We start from the raw sequence: 25679 nt of genomic DNA, 5'->3' as shown, positions 1-25679 counted from the left end.
CCTTGAATTAAAATTAAAACGGCCTTTTGCAGTTACGGTGCAACTGATACCACCTGCCCTCTGGTTAGGTTGGACTCGATGGCCTTGTAGGCCCCTTCCAACTCTGCTGTTCTATGATTCTATGATTAGGCTAATGTGGAGCTTCTGCTATTGTCTTATTGTAATTTAATATTGTATTTTTTATTTTATGAATGTGCCATTATGACAGGATTTGTATCCTTAAAGGCAAAATATAAATAATTAGAATACTTCTGGAAAAGGAACGGAATGTTTTAATACTAAATAAGGGTCAGTTCCTTGAAATGAGGGACACATTAGGCTTGAATAAAGTGAGCCAAAGCTCCACCATTTTGGTCAGGTTGGCCTAACATCCGGGACCTTTTCCCTCCTCCAGGGGCCTGGTCTAAAAAGAGCCCTTTTGTGCCTCTCAGACCAGCCAGAGGCCGCTGTTGCCACAGCAACCCTGGCAAGCGGGAGGGGTTGACAGTTGTATGGTAACAACTGTCAACCCTGGCAAGCGGGAGGAGGAGGGGGCGTTCCGCTGAGGCCTGGGCTCGTTGCCGTAGCAACCGCAGAGAGCAGGAGACGATTGGGCTGACGACACGTCAGTTAGCCAAATGGGCGGGGCGCTGCTGAGGACGGCGACGCCTGCGCACGCGCGGCGCTCGTGGCAGGCGCCGGAAGTCGGCGGGCGGAAGCTGGGGGGGGATGCAAAATGGCGGCGTCGGGCGCCTCCGTGCGTCTGCTGCGGGAGGTGAGGTGAGATGCGATGTGTCGTTATACCCACCTCAGGGGCTGCTCCTCCCCTCGCTTCTGCTGCCTTCGCCCCATAATATTCTCCTCCCACCTCATAAAAGTGTCGCCTCATTGTAGCCAGTGCTCCACCCCCTCCCCTAATATCCATATCAGTGAGTGGAGTAGTAGAAAAAGAGCACTTCTGTGGACGTGCAGAGTGTCTTCAACTTTCTCTCCCTCTCGCACAAACACGCTTAGTTCAGAAGGGGATTTAAAGTAGGAATGGGGAGAAAAATGCAGGTATATTATTTAAACCTAATGTTATGAATAGTTAAGTATGAACTTAAACTAATAAAATGTCGATCTAACTGTATGTGTGTAATGCTACGTCTGTACCTATTTCTCGATTTCATCTCCCCTCAACCGCTCTGGCCCTCTCTTGCTTCCCCATGTTTCAAAATGTAGAAATTTAGGGCACAATCCTATGCATGTTTAGACTGGAAAAACAGTCCTACAACTCCCAGTATTCCCCTGTATATTTTTAATGTTTACTGTTTTTAACTTTTGTAAACTTCCCAGAGAGCTTCGGCTATGGGGCGGTATATAAATGTAATAAAATAAATAAATAAATGCTGGGAATCATAGGACTTTTTTCTTGTCTAAACATGCATAGGATTATGGCCTTAGTTATTTTTACACATCTACTCCAGTGGCCCATCAAATCTCTGCCTCACAAAGGGACTTTGCTGCCTTCAGGCCTCTGCTCTACATGCTGGAATCCTTTACCCTTTTACCTGGAAGTCTTGTTACTCTTTATTTCTGAGTAATCATGTAAAGGATTGTACTATTAAAAGTCATTTTTTAAAAATAATGGGGCAGCAGGGAGAGAGAAAACATACATCTTTCATATAATCTCTGGGTGGACATTTTGAATAGCTTCCAAAGTCTCCATATGAATTCCTAGGAAATTTCTTTATTATTATTATTAGTGATTCCAATTATCTGTAATATTTTCCCTAAGCTATTTGAATAACAAGCTTATTATATGTTGACGTCCTGACAGTCATAGACCACATGGTCTGGGGTTCTTGAGATACTCAAGAATTTGAAAAATATGCACAGTTGTATGTTTGGCTTACCCTTAAAGAATGGATCTGGCAACTAGAAGCTAGAAGCATTAGTCTCAATACTATCCTTTGCGTGGTGTGTAACAAAGGGAGTTTAACATGCATTCTTTTGCCCATAAAAAAAGCTTAGAAATGTTATTAGCAAGTAGCAATTCAGAAATGAGTAGTTGTCTTCACGTGTTCATTTAATCAGTCTAAAAGCTTTTTGCACAATAAGCTGCTTTTGATGGGCACTCAGTTTTTTTCCTTTTCATTAAATCAGTTTTGTTTAAATTACAGATCCAATGAAAGACTGAATGTAAATTAGGGCTAAATAGAAGAATTCAAAGGTAGGTAGAATAAGCTCATCCATAAAGATTGTATTGGAAATCTCTAAAGAAAGGATTTCATATTGGTGTGATATGTAACAAAGAGAACTTAATGTGTACCCTACCTAGATACATTTACTACATGTAGTAATCTTAGGAAGTGATGAAGTTCTGTTTTCCTTTTTTATTTATGTATCCATCAACCAGGTAGAATCCTAGACCTGCCTGCTTGGAAATAAGTCCCACTGAATTTCATGAGGCTTATTTCCAGGTAAGTGTAAATTATAGGATTGTAGCCCAAAGTATGTTTTTTCCACATGTCTTCCTGATTTCAATGGAAGTTATATGCAGGATTCCTGCTCTGAGAGAGAGAGAGAGAGAGAGATCTTTAAACAGTATAATCAACAAAACAAAAGGGAGGGGGTATACAAAGTAGAAACAATGAGGAAGGACCACCTATATAATTTCAATGTAAAATTGATTACTTAAACATAAAATACTGCTTCCGTTTCCATGCCCTATTTTAATCTCGTTATACTGGGCTCAATACTGGGCAAAACAGTTTTTGTTGTTTTAAGGTGAAAAGAAATGCTGCCAATCTTGCTTCCTTTATTTTCAGAATTACAGATACATTGTCATGTAAGTGGAAAAAAGTTTCACATTTTCAGAAACATTTCCTAAACTTCTCCCCCCCTTATTAATCTACTGCTTGCTGCTAAAAAATGAGATTTAGCCCTGAGCATGTATGAAAGAATAGCATTTGAAAAATAGACTATTAGTCGGCATCTTGTTTCATATTTGACACCTAGAAAGTTGTCAGACTTTAAAAATCAAACAAAAATAGGCCCTCCTTTTGTGCCTTTAGCGATTACCTAAAACTGAAAATTTAGAGTACAATCCTATGGGTTTTGCTCTTGTGAGATGGAAGCCTCCTGTCCCTAGGCTCTTCTAAGCTGCTGCTGGCAAGATTGATGGGGCAATGAAGGCAGTTTTTGCCTCTCCATCCTCTGTGTTTGGCTTTGTTCGCTAGACAGGTCTCTGAGCCAATCTCAAGGGAGAGTGATGATGGGACGGGACTGCTGAATGAGAGGCCATAGGATTCTTTGTATCCTGGCCTCTCCTTCCTTCGCTGCCCAATAGCACACTGCTTTACAGACCACTCCAAGGCTACTTTTGGCACCTCAGGAAGCAGTCAGTGTGATTCTTTCCATTACGGGGGGAAGGAATCAGATACCAGAGTCCCCCTTTTGTGATTGTAGCACTGTCTAGGGCTTCGGAGAGGGGACTCCGAAATGTCCAACAATATGGACATTTGATCTTTATCAATATTCAGAGGGCTGTGGCTTGAGAAAATGGTTGCATCTGACTAGGGACTATAGGATTCTCCAGATGCAACCATTTTCTCAAGCCACAGCCCTCTGCATATTGATAAAGATCAAATGTCCATATTGTTGTGCAAGAGTTGTCTGTAGAAAAGCAAGTAAGGCACATGTTGTACAGTAGAAGGCCGCACACCTCCCTGTGCGTCCTTCCTCACCCCTGCATATTCCTAGACATCCTTTTTTTTTATGAATCTCATATGGAAATCATCCTTAGTATAAAGCAAATTCATGTCATATTAGTAACTTATAAACTGCCCAAAATTTTCTAGGCACTATACAAAAATTAAAACAGTCCCTGCCTGCAGGCTCACAATTGAACAGGCATGAGACAAGAAGAAAGGGGAAAGGGGTGGGGGAAGAGAAAACACAAGACAATTCAGGTATCAGTTCTTACAAAATAATTCCCCCATTCATCTTGGTGAATTTAGAAAGGCTGCTGAGGAGAGAGTGCTAGGAGAGGAGAAGCCAAATGACAGTGGATCCCAACTAGGGTGATGGAGTGGTGGGCCTCATAGTGTCCTGAGCGTACATTTTTATGGGCTCTGTAATATATCTACCACATTTTATCTAGTTCAGCATTCTCTTTCTCCTGGAAAATGGGGTAGGGGGAAAGGAGAAGCCCACGGTCACCGGGAGGAAAATGGATTCTCAAACTGAAATTGTAAGCCAGTATACTAGATGTATAATACAACAGCAACATAGCAACAAGTTGGGACAAGGCATTGGTATATATAATTATATCTGATGGAAGAAAGCTGCAAATGTTCACCTCCAATGTGTTTGCATGGAAATCAAAGAAATTATGAAGCGGCCTGGAAAGGACTTGGGTTTCTGTCCCTGGGAAATAGAAGAATAAAGGCAGTTGTTTCTCTACCGAGGATTGCTTTAGAAATATGTGACTTCTAATCATGCTGAACAGATTTTCCCCGCCCCATTACACAGTATATGGCTGCTCTGTCGCTAATGGAGAAACCCTTCCTAATTGCACGTGTTGAGCGCATGGGTAAAGCCTCCGTTCAGTAATGACGAGTTTATGTGGAAAGCGAGATCTGCATTGCATCGCCAGTTGTACTGAAAAAGTTAAATGCCAAAAGTGGTTGTGTCTGCGCTACTATTTCTGGGCTACATTATAATTGGCTTCCTTGCAGAGTGATGGTGTAATATTTCATGTGTCTACCTGAGGAATCTCCATAGGTTGCAAAGTAGTCAAGTGTGTATATGTTAATATATATTTAAGTGTTTGTTGCCTGAAATACTGCCTGTCGTCATCGGCTGAACTGCTGTGGTGTGATGGAAGTGCCATAAATATCCTAACCGCTGAGGGGGAAAGATCAGTTGCAGAATGTCAATGGTGGAAGGGGTGGAAAGGCAACTGAAAGGCTTTGTGAGATTAGGATGGAGTGGGGCAGGGAAGCGTCAGGGCTATCGGGGGAGTGGGGGGGGGGGCTAGAAGGCAGGGGAGCTGGGGAACAGAGGAGCTTGGTGCCAGAACGGCAAAAGAAAGAAGAAGATAAGCAGTGGGCTGAGAAGCACGGAGCAGAAGAGGAAATCCGAGGAGAGAGGTTGGACTGTCTTTCTTGGCAGAGCTCCTTGGGTTTCATCTGCTGCATTCCAGACCAGCATTCAGCAAGTGAAACTGCCCCTGCTATTGCATCTCCCCACTAACAAGAAGTTCAGTGTTGATTTCTGCATGTAGTGCTGCTTTTAAGAGGCACAGGCATCCTGCCTCCCCCCCCCCCCCCCGAAGATTGGCATTTGTATGTGGAAGAAGTGGAGACAGCTGGTTTAAAACATCAAACGGGGCGGTGGGGGGACAGATGGGAAGGGGGACCCTGAAGTTTCCATACAGATGTGAAGTAGTTCAGACTTTCGTATGCGTTAACATATTAATAGCGTTCTATGTCTTGTCATTGTAGATGCTCCACTCACGAGCACACCATAGGTGCAGGGGAGAGAAGGACTATGGATGACATGATGTTTCGAAGTGATACTGTGCTGTCTGATGTCCACCTACATACCCCAAGCAAAAGGCATTTTATGGTTAGGCTGAACGCTGTTGGCCAGCCAGGTAACGTAACTTGATGTAGGAGGCAGTGGGTGGAGCTTGTCACAGCACATTTTGCCCGATGGTTGAGGCTTTCTGCAAACTGTACCTTCCTCTCTCTGGAGCAAAATGGTTAGGGCTTAATTGAGACATAGTACATCCTTCCTGAAAAGCAAGGAACAAATGGCTTTCAGAAAAATATGCTTTCCCTAGTTAAGACTGAGTCTTGATTGATGGTTGCTAACAGAACGTAATATTCAGCACCACATGTGGGTGCCAGTTACGATATAGGGTGAGGAAATAAAAGCCACTTCCTGAAGGGCTTTTAGTAGGATTAAAGACTGAAGGGTCCAGAGTCAAGTCTGGTCCTTGCAAAAGCGAGGGAAGGGGCTTAGAAGAAGAAGCGGGTGTGGAAACCTAACTTCCTGGTAGTTCACATTTGAAAATGAATGGAGCTCTGGCCCAGCACCGTTCTTCCCTCCCGCAAAACTAGTTGCTGACCAGGGACTTCCCGGCAGTTAATGATCCAGGCAGTGTTGGGGAGAAAGAAGTTGGCACGAGGGATTTGGCAGTGGAGGTTCGGGGAAAGTGAGGGTAGGGCAGTTCAAGAAAGTGTGAGCCTTGAGGGAGATGTGAAGAAAGGGACGGCAGTGGCTTGGCATATACAGGAGAGACTGTTCCAGGCAGAGAGAGTAGCAGGGCAGATGGCAGAGGGAGAAACAGGTCATCTTGGGCACATCAGAGGAATGGGGGAGGTAAACGAGGAGTTGCAGTCAGTGGCAGAGAAGTGTTGAGATTTAAACATACAGGGGCTTTGTTGTGTGTAACTAGTGGCCCCAGAGGGAGCTGCTCGTCCATTTCAGATGCATTCATCAAGGTCAGTATGGACTGGATTGTAGTGTTCATCTGACTCTGTTCGTCCATGTCAGCTGCCTTGTGGTATTGAAATGAAGAACTAGAACAGGAGTAGGAAGCCTGCAGGCCTCAGCCTACTTTCATGCAAGTGTGGGGATCCTAAAGGAAGGATGTGGGTGAGCAATAGGAGGAAGGTGTGGAAACTTTCTGCAAGCAACCAATTCAGATAACTGGTCAAAGCTATTGGACAAGGAAGAAGAGCAAGAGAAGGCGGGCAGAGAGAGAAGGGGTGGCCCCACCCACTTTTGGCTATGACCCAACAGATGGTCCCCAAGGGAATGCAACCTTCAACCAAAATAAATTTCCCATCCCAGGACTAGAACCTTGAAATCATTGTACGGCATGGTAGGAAGCCATGGCCAGGGACATGACTAATGGGGTAATTATAGCAGTGAGAAGAGAGAATAATTCTTTTGCTGTCTTCTTTTACTGATTATGTTTAAGCTGCTCCGGGAGCCTTGTTGGCTGAGAAACAGGATAAAAATACTCTAAATAAATAAATACTTCAGCAGAGGAATTCTGAATCATACATGCAGAAGGGCCTAGCCAAAACAGCAGGATATCATATAACAGCATCCTACTAAATGGGCAGATTTGGCGGAGATTATTTATAGAGTAAGGAAAGGTCTAGTTTAGACCTTTGTAAATTTGTAATTTGTAATTTTGCATTGCTGCTGTTTTTATCTGGTTGAGCTTTTATATTGTATTTTATATTATGGTTTTATACTGTTGTTTTATACTTTGAATGGTTTTAACTTTTGTGAACCGCCCAGAGAGCTCCGGCTATTGGGCGAGCTGTTTTATGATATTTAGAAGTTATTACTTTGTTGTTCCTGTACTTATCTGACACTGTTTTGAAGATTTACAATGGTGGTGCTTACACTGCAGTGTTTGACTTCAAATTGTTGCCTCTTAGTATTTCTCTCGCAGTTCAAGCTCCTTTTGGACAAAAGCAACAGGAATTCTGGGAAGGAAGAGAGAGACTTTAGGGGGGAAAACCTCAGATGCCAGCACAAACGTGGAGAGGTATTAAGTGTGGATGATAGTATTGAAGATGAAGATTCTTCAAGCAGCATTGAAAAGGAAGGCAACTGCTTGAAAGGTATTGAAGCTTTGTTGGATGAAGATGGGGATTTGGAGGTTGTCCGAAAGCCTCAGTTACCTTACACAGAAGATGAGGATCTTTCAAGGGACAAGGTGTATCCCATCATTTTGACTAAAGGTGGAGACATCTTGGAAGAACAAGAAGAAGAAGAAGACAGCTGTTGTGATGTTATTAAAATAGGTCAGTAATGTAGCATATGAATAGAATCCATATCTCAGATGTACTTGCTGCATCCAGGTGATTTGGACTATAGCTTCCATCATCGCTGACCACTGGCCACATTGGCTGGGGCTGATGAGAGTTGTAGTCTAAAGCATCTGGAAGGCACCAAGTTGGGGAAGGCTGGCCTATTATTTCTTCCTTCTCCCCACCCACTCATTCCCAGGATTGATCTGCTTAAAACAGGTTGGCAATGTAAACTTTATCTACCAAGTGTTTGCTGGTGTTGCTGCAACCTACACAAAACCCTTCACTTAACCTCTTCCTGTTGCTTGCTGGCCTTTTAGACACTGATTTTCCTCTCTCCCCATTGCAGCAAAGCACATTACGAGTCATTGCTGTGCTATGCTAGTAGCACGAACCATTTCTCCTGAGTTGTAGGTGATGATGCATCAGATTCAGATGGGAGGGGACTGAGCAAGACGCCAACCACAAAATCAGTCTTGGTTGCTGTGAAAAGAGCTCCCTAGAGCGGTTCGCCTACACTGCACATATACTGTCCTATCACCCCTCAGTAGCTTATCCTTAGTCCAGGCTGGGGAACCACCAGCCTGTGGACTAAATGCAGACCTCCAGGCCTCTCTGAACAGACATCTCCTTATTTATTGATTGATTGCATTTCTATACCGCCCAGTAGCCGAAGCTCTCTGGGCAGTTCACAAAAGTTAAAGCCATCAAATGCAAATCAAAGTATAAAACAAACACCACCATAAAAACGCAATATAAAAGCACAATCAGGATAAAAACAAGCAGCAATGCAGAGATTTATACAGATTTAAAATACAAATTTTAAACAGCAAAGTTAAAAGACTAAGATGATAAACTGTTAAAATACTGGGAAATAACAGGGGTTTCACCTAGTGTCGGAAGGAGTATAGCGTAGGTGCCAGGTGAACCTCTCTAGGGAGATCATTCCACAGCCGGGGTGCCACAGCTGAGAAGGCCATCCCCCTGGTAGCCACTTGCCTCATTTCCTTTGGCAGGGGTTTACAGAGAATGACCCCTGATGATTTATTTATTTATTACATTTATATACCGCCCCATAGCCGAAGCTCTCTGGGCAGTTTACAAAGATTAAAACAGTGTACATTAAAAACAAATATAAAAATATAAAAGCATAAAAACAATAATATCCATTTAAAACAACTATTCTGGGGTCAGTTAAAAACTCAGCGTATGTTAACTGCCTGGGAGAAGAGAAAAGTCTTGATGGCGGTGAAAAGATAACAATGTTGGCGCCAGGCAAGGCTTGTCGGGGAGATCATTCCATAATTGAGGGGCCACCACTGAAAGGCCCTCTCCCTTGTTGCCATCCTCCGAGCTTCCCTCAGAGTAGACACTCGGAGGATGACCTTAGATGTTGAGCGTAGCGTATGTGTAGGTTCATGTTAGGAGAGGCGTTCCATCTGGTATTGTGGTCCCAAGCCGTGTAAGGCTTTATAGGTCTAAGATGATGATCTTAGGGTCTGGGCAAGTACATATGGGAGGAGGCGTTCCTTCAGATAATCTGGCCCCACACCCTCATTGGTCTCACTCTGGGTTATTGATAATATTTGCTCCATTGCCCCAACTACAAAATTGATGGAGGGAACTTTGCAGTAGTGGGGGAAAGAGAATGCCTGGATGCAAATGGTTGGGGTGGAGGTGATGGGAGTTCATTGCATACCGAACAGAAGTAAAACTCTTACCTGTAACTTCATCAACTTTCTGATCTGGCCATGCCCACCGCTGGAATGTGGAACTCAGTAACTTTCAACCGAGGTAATATGGACCTTGACAGGAGAAAGATTCCATACTCTTGTCCTAAGTGGAAAGAATCTAATTTCCCTTGTGTGTATCTTCTGAGTTTTATCGAAGGGGCAGCTGTGCAAACATTACATTACTATGGTGGGTCTAGTTGTGCATAATACAGGCTTTAATGATCACAACATAGCAAAACAAAAACCTGAAATTGCCACATAGCCAGTGCTCATTAGGGACCTCTTTGGCAAATGTACCTGTTTAACACATGCATTTGCCAGCAGCGCACATACATGCGTTGCATTTTAACATAAAATGTTTTACAGAGTGCACCTTTAAAATGAAGTGAAATAATTTCCCACTGAAGCCAGAAACCCCCATGAATTTTCCTTTGAGAGCCAGGGTGGTGTAGTTGTTAGGGTGTCAGACCAGGACTGGGAGGACCCAGGTTCAAATCTCAAGCTCAACCTTAAGCTCATTTGGTGACCTTGGACCAGTCGCTGTCCTTCCTCCTAACCCTACCTATTAAGATTGTTGTAACAATAAAGTTGGGAGGGGGCATGTATGCCACCTTGAGCTCTTTGGGATTTTACGGATTACAACATAAACGTAATCCATAAAAATAAATGACATTTAAAATTTGTGTCATGGGCGAGACAGGTTATTATTTACCTTCCCAGTCTTTGTGGTAAACATTTCCTCAGTGTATTTCATGAAAAGGTTTTAAAACAAATCTCTTATAATGGGGAAAAATTGCTTTTCCAGAGCACACCATGGCAACCTCTTTAGAAGACGTTGGCAAGCAGGTGGGTCGCTTTCCTTGCCATCCCTTCTTTTTATGCTTTGCCCTGCATGCCACCCTATTAATTCTGTCTTTTGCCTCTTGCCTTGAAGGTCTGGCGAGGGGCCTTCCTACTTGCAGACTTCATCCTCTGCAAGCAAGATTTGTTCAAGGACTGTACTGTCTTGGAACTTGGGGGCGGTACCGGGATTGTCAGTGTTATTGTGGCAAAGGCTGCCAAGACCACTTATTGCACAGGTATCTATTTAGGACCATTACCTTTGGTGTTCAAAAGAGTAGCCCATCAAGCTGAGATGTTAAAAGCGGAGGAAATTTGAGCCTTTTGCTTTTTCCACACTTGCTTTTTTGTTCATTTTCTTCATTCATCTTAAAGTATTACAACTATGTGCTTCTCAAATGTATTTTTAAGATATTGGTGAAGATCTACTGGACATGTGTGAAAGAAATATTGCATTAAACAAGCACCTCATTGAACCTGCAGGTAAAAGTCTATATTTTGTATTTTTGCAATTGGACAAAACCTCATTAGAATCCAAAATATTAGCTGGACTCCGTATGAAATGTTTGCATGTCTAAATGCAGTATACATATGTTCTGAGCGTTTCCTTCAGCTGTTTCTACCTTACAAATTTCAGGCTGCAAACCTAGACATCCCTTTTAGGGAGCAAGCACCATTGAACACAATGGAACTGTTTGAGTAAACATGTACTGTAAATCAGTTTCTAACCTGTTTAGTTATCAAGTTTCACAACTACAGAACCCTTGGAATTTGAGAAGTCATATGTTAACTGGCATGTGACATTTAGGGTGCAGTCCTATTACTTCTGCCCTTGATGCTTGTAAGCCTCCAAACTCTGCATTTTTGCTAGACAGGCTTCTTTGTCCATCTAGCTGGGCCATTTTGGAGGTGGAGGGAAGGAGGATGGAGAGGCCTCGGGACAGCTTGTATCCCAGCCTCTCTATTCTTTTCCCCTCCCTGCCCACTTCCCCATTACAACCTCTTCAAGGTCATGTTCCCAACCTCAGGGAGGCAAGCCGTGCAGTTCTTCCCAGGCCAGCTGTGAGGGAGAAGGGGGTTAAGAGGGCTGTTTCCATCCTAAGATCCAGGAATCTGCAGTATCCTATTCCACCCCCACCCCCCGACACCTTGGGTGCTGCTTCTGGAAAGACCATACCTTTATAAATATAGCCTAGGAATTGTAGTTCTGTGGGAGAGCAAGAAATCATGAACTGAGACTTATTAATTCCCTTCCATGACTACAATTTTCAGGGTTGAGGTGGTGAGCATGGCAACCTCTGACTGTTCAGTTAATGCTTTTCCTGGCTTTTGGATAGGACTGCTGTAGGGGTTTCCTTCTCTCTGTAGCATTTTTTACCTTCTTAATGTTTTTTTAACTAAATTGCTCTAGTTAAAGTGATGCCAGTTTGCAGTCTTGTTTATTTCTTTACTTATAATTTAACCCTGTAGTCTATCCTTTAAAAAGTATTTGCCACTTATTTACTTATCCTTTTATTGATTTACAGGAAATAAAGTTAAGGTCAGAGTTCTGGATTGGCTGAAAGATGATTTCTGTACTGGTAAGCAGAGGCACCCACTTCTTAACCGTTGGATTGGAGGTTTTCATTCCAACCTGTTGAGCTACTGATTTCACTTATACAGAATTTAAGGCCATGGTTTAAGCTTTGGATTATGTGTGAGTAAAGGAGTTTGCAAAGTACATTTCTCCCATCACTGAATAAATCTCAATCTTCCTCTAACAATCTGGAGCTTGGAGATGTGTCAAGTTTACCCTAAATGTTCTTTGGGAAAAAAGAACACACAGAGCCATTTTTGTGTTATATGTTATACTAAGGCATGGACATCAAAATGCAAAATGCCTTTTTATCAAGTCTGAAATGACTGGCATTATTCAGTGCCATAAATACATATAGTACTTTACAAAGTCATTGGCTCAGTTCAGACAGCACGTTTCTCAACGGTGGTTTTAAAACTCCACAGTGTTCAGAAACGTGTTGTCTGGTGGGAAAACCACACAATAGTGGACTTTTTTTTTGGAAATCACTTGGTGCAGAATACCCACACTGTGCAGAAGAGAGTTCTGCATTGGAGTTTTCCATTGGGTTGAGTTGACTTTTCCCACTGGCTACAGAGTTCTCTGGCAAGAGCGGGAAAAGGAGTTGTGTAGGAAGTACATCCTAAAAACTCAAACGTTGAGTGGAGTTTTCATACTGCGTTGACTAATGTGTTGTCTGAACTGAGCCATTCTGTAACTGGAAAATGTTTCTACCTCAACTTGCTTGTATTCCTGTTCCCATACTTTTTTCCTTTTGCATTATATTTTTAAGTTATAAAACTGTGTGGGTAATTTTAAAAAAAATCTTTGTGCAGTATCTGAACTATTTTAGCTGCTTTATAAAATATATTTTAATGTAGATCCTGAAAATTCCTACAGCTGGTCTGAAAAAGAGATTGCTGAGCTGCATGATCTCACCACTGTGATACTAGCTGCAGATGGTAAGAAAATACATCTGGAGATCTTATTGAAGAACCAAATATTCACTGGTTGTTGTTAAAGCCCATGATCCATGTATATACGTGTTTTAAATTACTCTGTTGGAATGATTCTTTCAAGAATTCAATATGTCATGTTATAGCCATAAGCTGAGAAAACTGACTCAAAACATGCCCATTTTAAAAGTATTGCTAATTAAGATCAAGTGGACAGAGATTTTAGATGTGCCCGAATGAAACAAAAATACGTTCTCTGGATTTAACATGGTGATAGAAAAACCATACACAGGGCCTAGAAAAATAATATCACAATTGGGAGCAATTATATTGTTTACTAATGGAAATTTCTAGCAATTGACACCAGGCACAATCCGGTTATCCTGTACAACCTCCTTGAAATAATTAGGAGTTATGAAAGAGCTTAGTGCCTTTCCATTTAACATGTCTCCACCTCCCTGTGAATGGTGCAGTATTTCGGAATAGAATATTTGCAGAAGAAGACTATTGCAGTACTGCAGGGCGCAATGGCAATTTTAGAAGACCAAAAGCCAAAATTATGCAGCATGATTTTAAAATGTCTACTCAGAAGGAAGCACTGGAAAGTCAGTGTGATGTAGTGGATAGAGTGTTGGATTAGGAGTCTGGAGATCTGGGTTCTAGTCTCTGCTCAGCCATGAAATTTACTGGGTGGCTTTGGGCCAGTCACTGACTCGCAGCCTAACCTACCTCACAGGGTTGTTAAGATAAAATGGAGAGGAGGAGGATCATGTAAGCCACCTTGGGTTCCTTGCAAGAGGAAAAGGGGAAAGATATAAATGTAAGAAAATAAATATTAAATTCGCTGGGACTTACTCCCAGGTAAGTGTGTATTGGATTGCAGATGTAGCTGTTCAGTGCAAATCAGCATGTGAAATTCACCCCACCTGCCTTCCCACTAACAAAACTTCCATCTCTGCCTGCTCCTATCCTGGCCTGCAAAACTGTCCTATTCTAAGGAATTGAGGTATAACTCACTCTATCCTAAAGGCTCAGAATGGATAACGATAAACAATTATTTATATAGCACCATCAATGTACATGGTGCTGTACAGAGTAAAACAGTAAATAGCAAGACTCTGCCGCATAGGCTTACAATCTAATAAAATCCTAGTAAAACAATAAGGAGGGGAAGAGAATGCAAACAGGCACAGGGTAGGGTAAGCAGGCACAGGGTAGGGTAAAACTAACAGTATAAAGTCTTCACAACATCAAGTTTTAAAAGCTTTAGGAAAAAGAAAAGTTTTTAGTTGAGCTTTAAAAGCTGCGATTGAACTTGTAGTTCTCAAATGTTCTGGAAGAGTGTTCCAGGCGTAAGGGGCAGCGGAAGAAAATGGAGGAAGCTGAGCAAGGGAAGTAGAGGCCCTTGGGCAGGCGAGAAACATGGCATTAGAGGAGCGAAGAGCACGAGCGGGGCAATAGTGTGAGATGAGAGAGGAGAGATAGGAAGGAGCTAGACCGTGAAAAGCTTTGAAGGTTAACAGGAGAAGTTTATATTGGATTCTGAAGTGAATTGGAAGCCAATGAAGAGATTTCAGAAGCGGAGTAACATGATCAGAGCGGCGAGCCAAGAAGATGATCTTTGCGGCAGAGTGGTGAACAGAAACCAACGGACTGATGTGAGAAGAAGGAAGGCCAGAGAGAAGGTTGCAGTAGTCCAACCGTGAAATAACCAGTGCATGAACAAGCGTCTTGGCGGAAGAGACAGACAAAAATGATCGAATCCTGGCAATATTATACAGGAAAAATCGACAAGATTTAGCTACTGCCTCAATATGAGGAATAAAGGAGAGCGAGGAGTCAAATATAAAGCCAAGGCTATGAGCTTCCTTGACCGGAGTAAGCGTAACATCATTGACAGTAAGAGAGAATGAGAGATGAGGAGAAGGTTTAGGAGGAAAAACGAGCAATTCAGTCTTTGCCATATTGAGTTTCAAACGACGATGAAGCAGCCAAGCTGAGATATCTGAAAGACATGCCGAGATACGATCGTGAACATCAGGAGAAAGTTCCGGAGATGACAGATATAGTTGTGTATCATTGGCGTACAGATGATATTGGAGGCCATGAGAATGAATAAGCTTGCCCAAGGGCAACATGTATAAGGAAAACAACAACGGGCCAAGCACCGAGCCTTGCGGAACCCCTACTGAAAGGGGAAAGGAGGAAGACGAGCTGCCATTAGTCAACACGCTGAAAGAACGACCCGCTAGATAGGAGGCAAACCAGTTATAGACAGAGCCACAAAATCCAAGGTCATGAACGGAATCTAAGAGAAGATCGTGATCAACCGTGTCAAAGGCTGCAGTTAGATCAAGGAGAATAAGAACGGAATAATGGCCTTTAGACTTGGCAGTAAGGAGATCATTGGTGATCTTAGTAAGGGCTGTTTCGGTGGAATGCAGAGGGCGGAATCCAGATTGAAGTGGATCCAAAGCAGAGTTACTAGAAAGAAAGTCAAGACAGCGAGAGTAGACTGCCCGCTCCAGGATCTTTGAAACAAAGGGCAACAAAGAGATAGGTTGGTAGTTAGACAGAGATAGCCTATCAAGAGTAGGTTTCTTGAGAATGGGAGAGACTGTAGCATGTTAAAATAATGATGATGATGATGATGATGATGATGTAGTAGTAAATGTTTGAGCGTGGGCTCAAAATCCAGATGGTCCTGATGTGCTTTTTATCTTGTTGCAGTATTTTATGACGATGATCTGACAGATGCTTTTTTCAAAACGCTGTACCGAATTACTAGCAACTTGGGAAACCCTTGCGCTGTCTACTTGTCAATAGAAAAGAGGTGAATGATGCTTCTAATTCTTAAAAGAAAAATGCACCACAATATGATTAATTTGTTTTGATTGTTGCTAATGCTAGAAACAGTGACGGCTTGCGGAAGAGACTCTCTCTTTGTTCCTCAGAATGTTTCCAGAGGACCTTCCAATGCAAATTATTTAGTCTCAAAAAAAACAGTTACACAGATGAGAATATACATAAGAAAAAGCCGTTCTTTGGAGATGGCAGTAAACAATCACAATCACCAAGGAAGCATTAAGTGGTTGTTGAGGAGTGGTTCTTTCTGGTGGAAATTGTAGCACATCCACAAGGTCTCTAGAATACTGAAGTTCTGTTCAAAACCACTTGTAATATGTCGAGAAACAAGAGCTTGTATAAACATACGCCTTCCTTGTGCTTATCTTTGGAAGGTTCCCCTCAATCACACAATGGAGACACTTGTGTACTGATGAGGAGTGATTAGTGAAAGAACAGCCCTCCTGGTCTAACAGCCTTATCCTAAGGATATTTATTTGGAAGTAAACTTCCTCTCCTGCAAGTGTGCTTATGATTGCAACCTGAGAGGAGATATAGAAAGGCTTTGCTTATGTACCATTGTCTGCATCTCTGATTAAAGGGTCTTTAGTGGTTGGAAAGAAGCAACACAGGGGAGAGGTGAGAAAGAATACTGGAGAAGAGCCATTTGCAACTGATCATATAATTGATTGGACTTGCTATAAAATAGCTTCCCTTCAAATTCCATAGGGGAGGAATAGCTAATTAAAGAAGAAAGACCTCTGAGACCTTGAAGCTTCTAATAATGCTTGGCATTTATGTTCCACAGAAATGCTTTGAATACTCTGACATTCTACATAAATAACTTACAGCAAACCTAGAATATAGATTAGTACTACTATCCCCATAGGTTTGATTGGAGAAGATACTGAAGCAGCTATTAACAAGTTTGTGAACCAGGGATTTCCAGCTCCTTCCCTTTGCTACCCACGACTATATTGCAATATATGGGTTCGATGAAATGCTGCTGGTGGTCTTTTGTATAAAAAGGCAGAGTTAGGGAAGGAGTGCCAAATGAAGAAAATCTCAGCTCTTTATTTTGCGTCTTGTTTAACAGTGCGTAGTTAAGCTATGAAATCTGCTGTCGCAGGATGTGGGGAGGCCACCGGCTTAAATGACTTTAAAGGGGGGATTGTCGTGAAGGATAAGGCAATCAATGACCCTGTTCAGAAGACACACTGAGCCACAGTGGTTAAGCATTTTGAGCTGAACTCTATGGCTTAGCGTGTCGTGTGAACCATTCCTAATCCTGGAGGCTACATAACCATGGTTTAAACCCGCTCACTAACCATTTGCTGCAAAAGGGTAAGCGGCCTAACCATGGCTTAGTGTGTTGTCTGAACAGGCACAACGGTTCATGACAGCTGTATGCTACCTCTAGGAACAAAAGCACCGTGTCTCTGAACACCAGTCACTGGGGAACAACCATGGGAGAGGGCTGTTGCCCTCATGCCCTGCTTGCGGGCTTCCCAGAGGTTTTGGTTGGCCAATTTGCAGAACAACGAGCTAGCGCAGATAGCCTTTGGTCTGATCCAGCAAGGCTGTCATGGTGCTCTTAAGCTACAAGTTAGCATTTCAGTGGCATCATAGGGTTTTTCCCCCACCCTTCCAGTTGAACATCTTTGTATTGATTTTACCTTGTGCTGATTTCTGAGGTGGAATGCAACCGACAGTTCAGCCACAAGGTGAGTGACGAGGCTCAGTTCTCGGGAGATCTACTAGCAAAGCCTCCTGTAACTAGAGGCATCCTCCTCAAAGAACCCGCAGGGGATGCCAGCCTATACGTGGCAGAGGGTCTGTTGGTCCTCTTAGGGCAGCCTTTCTCAACCTGGGGCGCTCCAGATGTGTTGGACTACAACTCCCAGAATGCCCCAGCCAGCTCTGCTGTCTTAGGGTTTTCACCACAGTACACAAAAGCAGTTGCTGTGTTCTTAATTCAAGGTCGGAAGTCATTTGCTGTCACCCGGGTGGGGGGGTGGGAAAGTAATTGCTTTTGTTTGAATAAAAATAATTTGAGATACTGTAAATGGATGTCCCTTTGCCAGGTTCAACTTCACCTTAAGACACATGGATGTTGTGTGTGAAGCATACAGTCACTTTCGAAGTACCTTGAATGACCTGCTGAATATCAGAGATGGCAAGACGAGATACACCATTGAGCCTGTTCAACTCTCCTTTCCTCAACATATCGTTTATGAGCGGGTGGAGCAGTTGGTGGGTACCACTGTCTGACAAACTAAATAACCTTCTGAGTAGTTCTCAGTTTAATCATAGTAGGAAGACACGATTGAATAATTCATATTGTCTTGTAATTCTCTGCCTGGTTGAATTCAGCAGCAGTAAATTGTGCAAATTTCTTTTATCTTCGCCGACCACTAATGCCTTATGCATACAGATAGGGAATAGCGGGTGAAAACAGCCGAAGAATTTTAAGATATCGAATGTTTTATTGTTTCTTGTAAACCGCCCTAGGAACATGATTAAAGGGCAATATAAAAATACCTAAAATCAGAACCATTGCAGTAGATCCTTCACCGGTTTGTCAGTGCACATTTGCAACTTGTGTTACACACATATGTTGCAGCGAATCAAACACTAAGTCTTCTGTCTTGCCTTGCTTTTCACATCTGCTTTGTTTTGTTTTGACGGCGCATGGATAAAAGTATATATAAACAGACATACATCATGTTACTGGAAAAAATTGCAAATGTTTTTTTTAAAGTTACTGAGCTGCTTGTTCTTGATGTCACAGGCACTAGGCCAATTGGCCAGTGCTTTCCTGTTCAAGCTGAACCTCTCTGGAAACCTGCAGAGCTGTCGTTTCCCAAGCTCATCCTAGGGGAGAAAAATGTACGTTTTTGTTTACAGGACAGCAGAGAAGCTATCAAACTGCTTCTGTCACTGTTTAAATGTTATGTCTGTCTGTCTTCACCCAGAGAGCGATTTCTCTTGTTTGCAAACTGTAGCTGAGCTTAGAGGGCTGGAACCAAGTCCCAACCCACTGTTTTGTTTGCTTTACCAGAATTGTGAAAAATGAAACGTTTTGTATTTATTTTGCATCTACTGAGCGATGTCAGCGTATATCGTTTTCTGGTTTTCAGTCAGCCTTTGGGAAACCCTTCTTGAATTGTGGAGCCCAGAACTGAACGCAATACTCTAGATGAGGCCTAACCAGGGCCAAATAGAGAGGAACCAGTACCTCACGTGATTTGGAAGCTATACTTCTATTAATGCAGCCCAAAATAGCATTGGCCTTTCTTGCAGCCATATCGCACAGGAGTCTGCTGTAACGGGGCATTTAGATCCAGTCTGGGCCAGGCTGACCTTTCCCTTACTGAATAGCAATTGGTGCTCTTGTTCCTTTGGCTGAGAGATGGTGCCCTCTTGCCCTTTTTGCAGTCCTATTAAGACAAAAAGTAGTAGCTGACATCTTTTTGGCAGGGAGGGGGAAGCAGCCTCTATGCAGCCACCTCTTCACTAGCTGAAGGGTGGGTCAGGGTGGTCTCCCCCTCACCTTGCAGTTGTCCCTGGGAAGGAGGGGGTTCAGCCTCCCAGTGATCCCACATCCCCTCGATTCCAGAGGCCAGAGTGTGCTTCTCTTCTGCTCCCCATGAATTCTAAGCATGATGCATTCAAGTTGTAAGTGTAAAGGAGGAATGCCCATCTTTTAAAAAAATAGTCTGTCTTGATTAAAATTCTGCTAATGGGGTTAATACTGAATATCTATTCTGTTCTTGACAGGAATTATGGAAGATCACTGCTGAAAGAACTACCCCACCCACCCCCAGAGGATTGGAATAGGACATGAGGACATTTGTACAGAATAGTTTCCTTTCAGGGTTCTGTCCAAAATTGTCCTCTGAATGGAACAAGGAACCAAATGGATTTGGGGTATGAGTGAGAAGCAGATTAAATATATACACAGCAGCAATTATAGGTTGGTTGTGATTTATGAACAGTTTCAGTCATTATATGCTTGATTTGTGGTCTGGCTACATATTCTGTTCCTGAAGGCTTAAGAGTTTTGGTTTTGCGGCTTTTAAGGAAAGATTTGGCTCCCATGGAGCAGAGCTGGATACCAAGTGCCTTGTCCCCATTATGCCAATCACATTATTATAATAATAAAGTGGTTTGTGGCACCTTAAAGATGAACAGATGTATTTTGGCACATGTTTTCTTGGACTAGAGCCTAGTCTCTGAAAGCTTTTGGCACCATAAATCTGTTAGCCTTTGAGGTGCCACAAGCACGTCTGTTGTTTTTGCTGCAAACAGACCCGCGTGTGGCTACCCCTCCGGAAACCGTCTGTTATATTTTCTGCCCTATATCTAAAGCTATACTGCATTGCTAAAATTAAAAAAAAATCTGGGCCAAGGTAGCCTCCATTCTGTAGGAAGGAAAGTTGAATGTTGCTGTCTTTTATGTGCCTTATGTAAAATCATGCAATTGGCTTATTGTATGTGATTTTATTTTCTTTCTGCTCAGCATGGAGGGGAACAAGAAGGTTTGTAAGGCATTGAAGCCATGTCCCTGAACTACTGGAAATCCTGTTCAACCTCATTCTCACTTCTGAGATTTCACCAGGCATGGCTCATCCTTGAAGGCAGAATGGACATCCTTTAAGCCAAGATGTTCAGGATACTAAATTCTATGTCCAGTAGCAAATTCCTTTGTGGTAAAGATGTACCTCCTTGGGCAAGACAACTGCAGCAATGACTCCACTTTTCTGAGCAGTGGGTATTGTAGGAATTGGGGGAGCTACCTGAAGCTGGTGAAGTAATCAGTAAGTCAGTGCAGTTAGGATATTTTGGACTAAGACCGTTGACAATCAGGAGGCTCTTGTCTACATCAGGAAAAGCTTCCTGACTGTTCGAGCATTACGGCAATGGAACCAATTCCCTAGGAAGGTCGTGGGCTCTCCCACGCTAGAGGCCTTCAAGAGGCAGCTGGGCAGCCATCTGTCAGGGATGCGTTAAGGTGGACTTCTGCATTGAGCAGGGGGTGGACTTGATGACCTTATAGGCCCCTTCCAACTCTACTATTCTATTATTCTATACCCTAGAACCTGCAAATGGGGGTGAAAGGCTTGAGGAACAGCCTCAGGGACTGGAAGACCGAGCAGTGGTGTGGTTAGCATGTCAGATTAATCACGGGGAGTCCCAATTTCAAATGTATTCTCAGCCATGAAGTTCAGCTTGGGCCAACTTACAGTGCCTTGAACTCATTGGAGGAAAAGATGAGCAAGGGCCATGGCTTGACCCACCACCGCCCCTGTGGGTAGCACTGGGGGCGGGGGGAATGTTACACATTTTTTTTTAAAAAAAATAAAAATCTCTGTTTCATAGCACTCAGTAGTGTTAGAAAGGTAAAATTTAGCTTCTTTGCAAGCCAGATTTGACCCCTGTAACGCTCTTTAGCTGCAATTTAGCACCATTTTGTTTGTCAGAAAAACCCCACCCATTTTTAAATTCGGGGAGCAGCAGCCTGCATGTTGCCCACCCCTGAAGATGATGGTGTTGCTGTTGTTATTGTTATTGCAGTAATAAGTGAGCCATGGCTGGTGAACGGGAAATTAAGGTACTCTATATAAAGTCAGATAAGAGAACTGTACGGTGTGGTGCTGAGCATGAGGCAAGACCTTTCTGACTGTCATTAAGGACAGTGGTTGTGCGTGTGGTTCATGGGTGCAAGAGACCCATGGCTAATATTATATGTTAGCCCTACTTAGAGTAGATGCATTGAAGTGAATGGGACTTAAGTTGTGTCCATTTCAGTAGGTCTACTCTAAGTAGGACTAACGTTGGTTACTACTTCTATCTCCACCCCAGGTTCTTAGGCGAACCTCACTTGTTTTACCTGGACCTCGGAGATGCTCTCAACGGCCTTCCTGGCCTGAGGGAGAAGAACACACTTCTTGTCTCCAGGTTTCAGCCTGTCTAATACTCTCCGTTTTGACGAAAGAACGACAGAATTCAATGTGGGTGGATTGAAAGAGTATAATCGGGGCAATATGTATTTGACATTTCTGGAAACCTTTCATTAGGAAACAGAACCAAGCCAGCTCGGGTCTCTACACAAATCAGGGATTTTCTTACATGGGATATAAGAAATTGTTGCTTTTAAATGGTTTTTTTAATACCGTATTTCTTCGATTGTAAGACGCCATCGATTGTAAGACGCACACTAATTTCAGTACCACCAATAGAAAAAAAAACCACCCTAAGAAACACACACGATTCTAAAACGCACCCCATTTTTAGAGATGTTTATATGGGGAAAAAAGTACATCTTAGAATTGAAGAAATATGGTAGTGTTTCTCAAGGGGACCTTTTCGGAACATTTTTTATTTTTTTAATGAAATGCAGGGATTGTTGCATTTTCAGCACACCGATCACAGCTTTTTGTGCCATGGAAGCTGTGAAAAGCTTTCAGAAGAGCTCGGACAGTTCACCACTAGATGTCACCACGACCCGACCAAAGGCTATTTTGCCTTAGCTGCCTTCCCCAACCTGGTGCCCTCACAAGTGTGTTGGACCACAACCCCAAGCATCCCCAGCTGCCAATTGCTGCTGTGCTTGGGAATGATGGGAGTTGTAGTTCAACATATCTGGAGGCATGAAGTGGAAAGCTGCACGAACAAAATGTAGTGGCCTTTGGCAGTTCACTCGTGTGTATTCTGTTGTTGCTTCTTGCAGCTGCAGACTCCATAACCATGAAAGATACTAAGAGAACCACAGCAAATGATCTCATGGAGTTCAAGGATCTTGTGTGTGAAATGCTGAAGTTCTCCTTGGCAAAGGTTTCCAGCTAGGCTTCTCTCAAACGAGATTTGATTGCACGGTAGTTCTCAAAGAGCTTAGATCCAACGATTTGATTTTTTTTTTCCTATACAAAAGAAAGATTAAGGGGGTTGCCTAGAGAATTACAGCAAAACAACAAAAATGAATGGCCGTGTTGCATGTATCTGAAAACAAAAGGAGTAATTCAAATTGCTTTAGGATTAGAAGTGAAAAACAGGATTTACAATTAGTCTCCTGCTTGACTCTGCAGGCATCTTGTTTTCTAGAGTGCACCAGTTAAGTTCCAATTCTGTTCCCGGTTGCATTGATTTTTGATATAATATTTTACACACCATTCTTGTACATGAGGGCCATTCTGTACGTTATGTAAAATGGTTTGACAAGGAAGAAGTCTTGAATGTACCACTTCAGACTGTAAGCGCGATGTCATATTTGTGACTGCCTTCTGCACATAAGAAGTAGTCCCTCGAGTGTAGGAAACTTGTCACAGGCGTATTCTCTGATAATTCTCTGTTTTCCTTCCCCAATTTTAGATTGTAAGCTTAAAGTATCCCACTTTTCAGACCCACTACCACTCCACAACCAGACCCACGGCCTCTATTGTTACATCTAGGTGAACAGCTGAAGGGTAATGGGGGATCCTTTCTCCCTTTTAAAAGCTCCCCAGTCTGTCCATGAGGACTGAACCGTTCCTGTTCCAGGCAGACTGGAACCCTGAACAGGACCCCTCCTCTTTGGGCGTTGGGGATCTACTGCAACATTTTGCTGCAGGTTGTATTAAAAACAACAGGAGTACGGAATCCTCATATAGGAATATACAGCCTTGTTTCTGCCTTCCACCTTTCCCCAGGATGCTCTTTCATACTATAGAGAGGACTAAATTCTCTCTAGAAAGGGAAACATGAAAATTCTGGGATACCCTGATGCAGCTTTCCTTGACCGTGGCCCTTTTTTTGGAGAATGTTCCCTCTTTATAAAACTGTGAGTGAACAATTCAAAAGTAAGGCATGCCCTCCTGAATAAACCCTGCAGGATTATTTGAACGGCTGCCTCAGATTGGCAGTGAGTGACCCCTACTGTGATAGGTTTTCACAGCCTATATGGCTTTCTAGGTCACCCTTTTGTTTGCCAGACTGAAGGTTCCTGCTGTGTTTCTTTCCCTGCTATGCCCTTTCTCAGGCTCCGTACTTCTTCCTGTCTGTCTTGTAAGCTTTGCTATCCTACGCTCTACTTCCTTGCTTGGCCCATCAGAAATGCAACCTACTAATTCCAGAGGAGTATTATTTATTTGAAGTATTTATATACCACCCTTCATTATGATGTGTGCAGATTACATTAAAGCAACAATTAAAATAAACACAAACCCCAATAAAAGCAGGAAATTGACCAAAGGAAGTCATAAGAGAGCTTCGGCTATTGGGCGGTATAAAAATGTAATAAATAAATAAATAAGAAACAGCAAATGCCTGGTTAAAGAGGTAAATTTTAAACCAGCACCGAAATACCATCAAGGTTGGTAAATGTACTACAGTGGGGAGAGAATTCCTTGGTTGCCATCAGACGCATTAATGTTCTACTTGGGATACCCTTGGCCATATGTATAGCTGGATCTGCAAGTGGGACTTGAAGTTTCCTATATCGTGTATGCCGTTATTTTGCCACAGCAAAGCTGCTGTGGCAGCTTAGGAATATTGCAGCCGTTGGAGTGTTAAAGCTTTGCGCAAATCCACCCTAAGTTGTATTGCAGCAAAGAGACATTCATGACTGATCCAGCCAAGATGAGTTGTCAGTGGCTGGGTTCGGACGACATGATAGGTTCTTCTTCGTGGTCTCTGTGCATCGATTCGGGAACCTTCCAAAGCTAAAGTTGTTTCGGAGGAAACTCCTCACCACCGTCCTACGACGCATGTGTAGCTGGGGTTCCCGCCCATTTCCCTCAGTTCCTAGAGACTGCTATGGCCCCTACACCGAAGGGTAGCCCTCAATTGGTACCAATAAGTGCATTAACACCGAAGAGGGGATGGTGGGTGGGTTGTGTGATGCACAGACGACCACACGAAGAACCACAGTTACAGGTAAGCAACCTGTTCTTTCTGAGTCAAGGAGCTGTTCTTCTGACATGCAAGCATTGGGAGATTATTTTACTAATTTGAATTCACAAGCCAATAATTGGCAGAAAATCTCTCTTATGCTTGTCAGAAGAACAATATTATGAGTCAGTAAAGATCTACAAGTTCTTTCATGTTAGTAGAGCTTTGCCTATCGGAATGTCATCGGACAACCCTTTGCCATGGCAAGGTTGTGTATTATTCAGAAACGCTCCCAAGGGTAGTACTACAAACGAGAAGGATCTTGGAATTGTTGTAGATCACAAGCTGAATATGAGCCAACAGTGCGATATGGCTGCAAGAAAGGCCAATGCTATTTTGGGCTGCATTAATAGAAGTATAGCTTCCAAATCACGTGAGGTACTGGTTCCTCTCTATTCAGCCCTGGTTAGGCCTCATCTAGAGTATTGCGTCCAGTTCTGGGCTCCACAATTCAAGAAGGACGCAGACAAGCTGGAGCATGTTCAGAGGAGGGCAACCAGGATGATCAGGGATCTGGAAACAAAGCCCTATGAAGAGAGACTGAAGGAACTGGGCATGTTTAGCCTGAAGAAGAGAAGATTGAGGGGAGACATGATAGCACTCTTCAAATACTTAAAAGGTTGTCATAGAGGAGGGCCAGGATCTCTTCTCGATCCTCCCAGAGTGCAGGACACGGAATAACAGGCTCAAGTTGAAGCCAGATTCCGGCTGGACAACAGGAAAAACTTCCTGTTAGAGCAGTACAACAATGGAATCAGTTACCTAGGGAGGTGGTGGGCTCTCCCACACTAGAGGCATTCAAGAGGCAGCTGGACAAGCATCTGTCAGGGATGCTTTAGAGTGGATTCCTGCATTGAGCAGGGGGTTGAACTCGATGGCCTTATAGGCCCCTTCCAACTCTGCTATTCTGTGATTCTATGAAATTGTACCTTTTTTCTCTTGCTCTCAATCATAAAGGGACTTGGGCAGAGAATTCCTTTAATGTCTCCCACACCCAAACAAGCACCTCCCCAAATTTGCC

The 25679-nt window shown here is 43.0% G+C and overlaps 1 protein-coding gene across 5 annotated transcripts; it reads left to right on the top strand.

Moving 5' to 3' along the window:
- The first annotated feature begins 680 nt into the window (after window positions 1-680).
- On the top strand, window positions 681-21029 carry METTL22 (methyltransferase 22, Kin17 lysine). Of its 5 annotated transcripts, none has more exons than XR_010026251.1 (13): window positions 681-759; window positions 2142-2191; window positions 5469-5620; window positions 7428-7796; window positions 10341-10381; window positions 10470-10614; window positions 10787-10858; window positions 11902-11955; window positions 12812-12892; window positions 15617-15719; window positions 17815-17983; window positions 19511-19706; window positions 20253-21029. XR_010026251.1 is itself a non-coding variant. In XM_063143543.1 (13 exons), exons 4-13 carry the CDS (start codon window positions 5515-5517, stop codon window positions 19568-19570), a joined length of 1200 nt encoding a protein of 399 aa, XP_062999613.1. In that variant the 5' UTR covers window positions 681-759; window positions 2142-2191; window positions 2790-2809; window positions 5469-5514; the 3' UTR covers window positions 19571-20221. The 5 variants fall into 5 exon arrangements, 4 of the variants coding, with proteins under 4 accessions (XP_062999613.1, XP_062999615.1, XP_062999612.1 ...); XM_063143543.1 differs by lacking the exon at window positions 20253-21029 and adding an exon at window positions 2790-2809 and having other exon boundaries at window positions 19511-20221; XM_063143545.1 differs by lacking the exon at window positions 20253-21029 and having other exon boundaries at window positions 7428-7613; window positions 19511-20221.
- The last annotated feature ends 4650 nt before the right edge of the window (window positions 21030-25679 follow it).

Source organism: Elgaria multicarinata, chromosome 17 (genome assembly GCF_023053635.1).
Source record: "Elgaria multicarinata webbii isolate HBS135686 ecotype San Diego chromosome 17, rElgMul1.1.pri, whole genome shotgun sequence".
Lineage (NCBI taxonomy): Eukaryota > Metazoa > Chordata > Lepidosauria > Squamata > Anguidae > Elgaria > Elgaria multicarinata.
The sequence above is the reverse complement of the archived record's forward strand: the minus strand, read 5'-3'. Positions and strand labels throughout refer to the sequence as shown.